The following is a 3,014-nucleotide window of genomic DNA, read 5'->3' as shown; positions in this document are numbered from 1 at the left end:
TTAAATTCAGCAGTTGATGACGTGACGCACTGAAAGTTCTAATCACACCGGTGTGATCGTACGCTTCAGGGACCAGCCAAGACTGATCACACCGGTGTGATCGTACGCGTCAAAGGGTTAATGACAGAATTTTCAGTTTTGGGTGAACTATCCCTTTAAACCACTGAGATGGCCATCACAGTATGTGGACTAACAAGCGGGATGCTGTAGCAATAGCATCCAAAACAATCAACAATGCAACCAAACAATCAACAATGTCCTGGCAAAAACAAAGTTAAAATGAAGCAATGTTAATTTAGTTTTAATTAGCTAGTTTTAATTTAATGACAGTTTATTTAACACAAAGTTTAGTGTTATAAATATACATTCATTTTTAACTGAAAAAAACATTGGTATGTTCATAATTTTATATTTGTGGAAATGTATAATCACAGTCTCTGAAAAGGGCCCATAATTAATAGTGATTAGACCTAAAAAAAAAACTGAAGTATTTGTGTCAGACAAAGAGACAAAAAGTTGCCGTGTTGGGGGGCTCCAGGAACAGGGTTGAGGACCACTGAGCTGGGTTATAAACATTATATCAGACTGTACCAATATTTGGTCGATCTGGTCATGCCATGTTAAATTTATTTTAGGAAATGGCTTCAAGTACCACAGCGTTCCAATGATGAAGAAGCACAGGTGGGTTTTTGTTGTTGTTTTAGAATATTTGTTGTTGTAATATAATATATGCTTACTGGCCACTTTATTAGGTAAACCTGTTCGTTCATCTGCTTGTTAACGCAAATATCTATTCAGCTAATCACATGGCAGCAACTCAATGCATTTAGGTATGTAGACATGGTCAAGAAGTTCAAACTGAGCATCAGAATGTGGAAGAAAGGTGATTTAAGTGACTTTGAATGTGGCATGGTTGTTGGTGCCAGACAGGCTAGTCTGAGTTTTTCAGAAACTGCTGATCAACTGGGATCTTCACACACATCTATCTCTAGGGTTTATAGAGAATGGTCTAAAAAAGAGAAAATATCCAGTGAGTGGCAGTTCTGTGGGTGAAAATATCTTGCTGATGCCAGAGGTCAAAGGAAAATGACCAAACTGGTTTGAGTTGATAGACAGGCAAAAGTGAATTCCAATATCCACTCGTTACAACTGAGGTTTACAGATGAGCATCTCTGAATGCACAACAGTTCTGAATGCAGAAGGGGGTCCAACCTAGAGATGTGAGAAACAAACTTTTTCAAAGTTTTGAATAAAAAAACTATTGCTTTGCAAAATGATTCACTGTGTCTAAGCACTTGAAACCACACACTGGATGATAATGCAACACAAACTCAGACCAAAATATGCATAGCTTTTACAAACCCATTGCAAACGTTTTTTTGGAAGTATAGTAATTTAAATGAAATTAACAATCAAATACCATTAAATATGAAGTGTCTTTTGTTTTGATTGTTTTATGGAGGGATTGTCTACTTTTCCTTTTAATTGCACATTAATGTCTCATTAAAGTCTCTACAAATTTGTAAAACTGATCCGAGATCATGTAAAAACCATAGACACTGGTTCAATGGTTCACCGCTGGTAGGCAATCTCAGTGAACTTGCATGATTCATGGGTTCACAGAGAACCACTGAAATTTGGAAACACTTTGAAACAGTTCTTACATAACAAAGCCTAGTTTACTGAAATCACGTGACTTTGGTCATTTGAAATGTGCGCCGAACCACTGGTTCAAAACAAATGATTTGCAAAGGTTTCAAAGTTTCATGAAGCTGCCCATTACTAGTCCAACCCGGTACTAGCAAGGTGTACCTAATAAAGCAGCTGGTGAGTGTATATAGATATACAGTTCAAAAGTTTGGAGTCTCTAAGTTTTTTTTTATGTTTTTGAAAACAGTCTCTTATGATCACTGAGGCTGAATTTGTTTGATTAAAAATACAGAAAAACTGTAATACTGTGAAATATTATTACAATTTAAAATAAATGTTTTTTTCTGTTTGAGTATTTCAAAATGGAATATATTCATGTGATATCAAAGCTGAATTTTCAGCATCAGCATCCAGTCTTCAGTGACACATGATCCTTCAGAAATCATTCTAATATGCTGATTACTGGTATTTTCATTATTATCAATATAATGCATCATGGCTTGAATAAAAGAAAAAAAAATTAATTGACCACAAACATTTGAACTGTAGTGTGAATATTTAGATTTTATATATGATAATATAAGCTAAAATTGCCTAAACTTTTCCTACAGGACAGTGGAGCGCTCTAAACAAGACAGGTGAATGGCTGTGATGATCAGGATGAAAGTGGTAATCCAGTCTCTCCTGTGCAGTTACAACCCTGTACAACCCATGGTAGACATAAATTATAACGAGTTAAATATTAATAAGGCTCATGCTTTCAACATGAACTGATGTGGCTCAAAGGAATGTTTCTTACAAAAGGCCATGAGTTCTTGCTCATCTGACATCTTTTAAAATTAAATTTACAAATTAAAATTTCATATATACACTGAACAAAATTATAAACGCAAAGGCAAAATAAGAAAAATGTACACATCTTCATTCTGTTCAAAAGTTTTCACCCCCCTTCTGGAGCATCAGAGAGAGTTTGAACCTTCTGTAATAGTTGCATATGAGTCTCTCAGTTGTCCTGTGTGTCATACAGTCATTGTTGGAAAGAGTTCAAATACTCAAAAATTTTGGAAAACCAAAGAATTTGTTTTCTGAAGGACAGCAGGCAGTTTAACAGTTCAGCACAAACAAGGGACTCAATCATTAAAAAAAAAAAAACACACACAGCTGTGGATCATTCAGGTAACAACACAGTATTAAGAATATGTTTGTAAACTTGTGAAATTCAACTATTATTTTCTCTTGTGGACTATATGTAAACATATTTTATGTGAAATATCTTATTCAGATCAGTATAATAAACAATAACATGCATTTTGTATGATCCCTCTTGGTAAAATAATTAACATTTGTGGACTATATGTAAACAT

General features: G+C 34.6%; 1 protein-coding gene across 1 annotated transcript in view; it reads left to right on the top strand.

Annotated features, from left to right (window-relative positions):
- Nucleotides 1-2,320, top strand: part of LOC107748905 (nectin-2-like) — a 9,747-nt gene extending 7,427 nt beyond the window's left edge. Inside the window, exons 5-6 of the mRNA XM_016563911.1 lie at nt 636-681; nt 2,262-2,320. Of these exons, the coding sequence (XP_016419397.1) occupies nt 636-681; nt 2,262-2,279 (64 nt within the window). The 3' untranslated portion in view covers nt 2,280-2,320. The remainder of the gene's footprint in view (nt 1-635; nt 682-2,261) is intronic.
- Nucleotides 2,321-3,014: the final 694 nt, after the last annotated feature.

This window comes from Sinocyclocheilus rhinocerous, unplaced genomic scaffold (assembly GCF_001515625.1).
Source record: "Sinocyclocheilus rhinocerous isolate Xijiao unplaced genomic scaffold, SAMN03320098_v1.1 scaffold2695, whole genome shotgun sequence".
NCBI lineage: Eukaryota > Metazoa > Chordata > Actinopteri > Cypriniformes > Cyprinidae > Sinocyclocheilus > Sinocyclocheilus rhinocerous.
The sequence above is the reverse complement of the archived record's forward strand: the minus strand, read 5'-3'. Positions and strand labels throughout refer to the sequence as shown.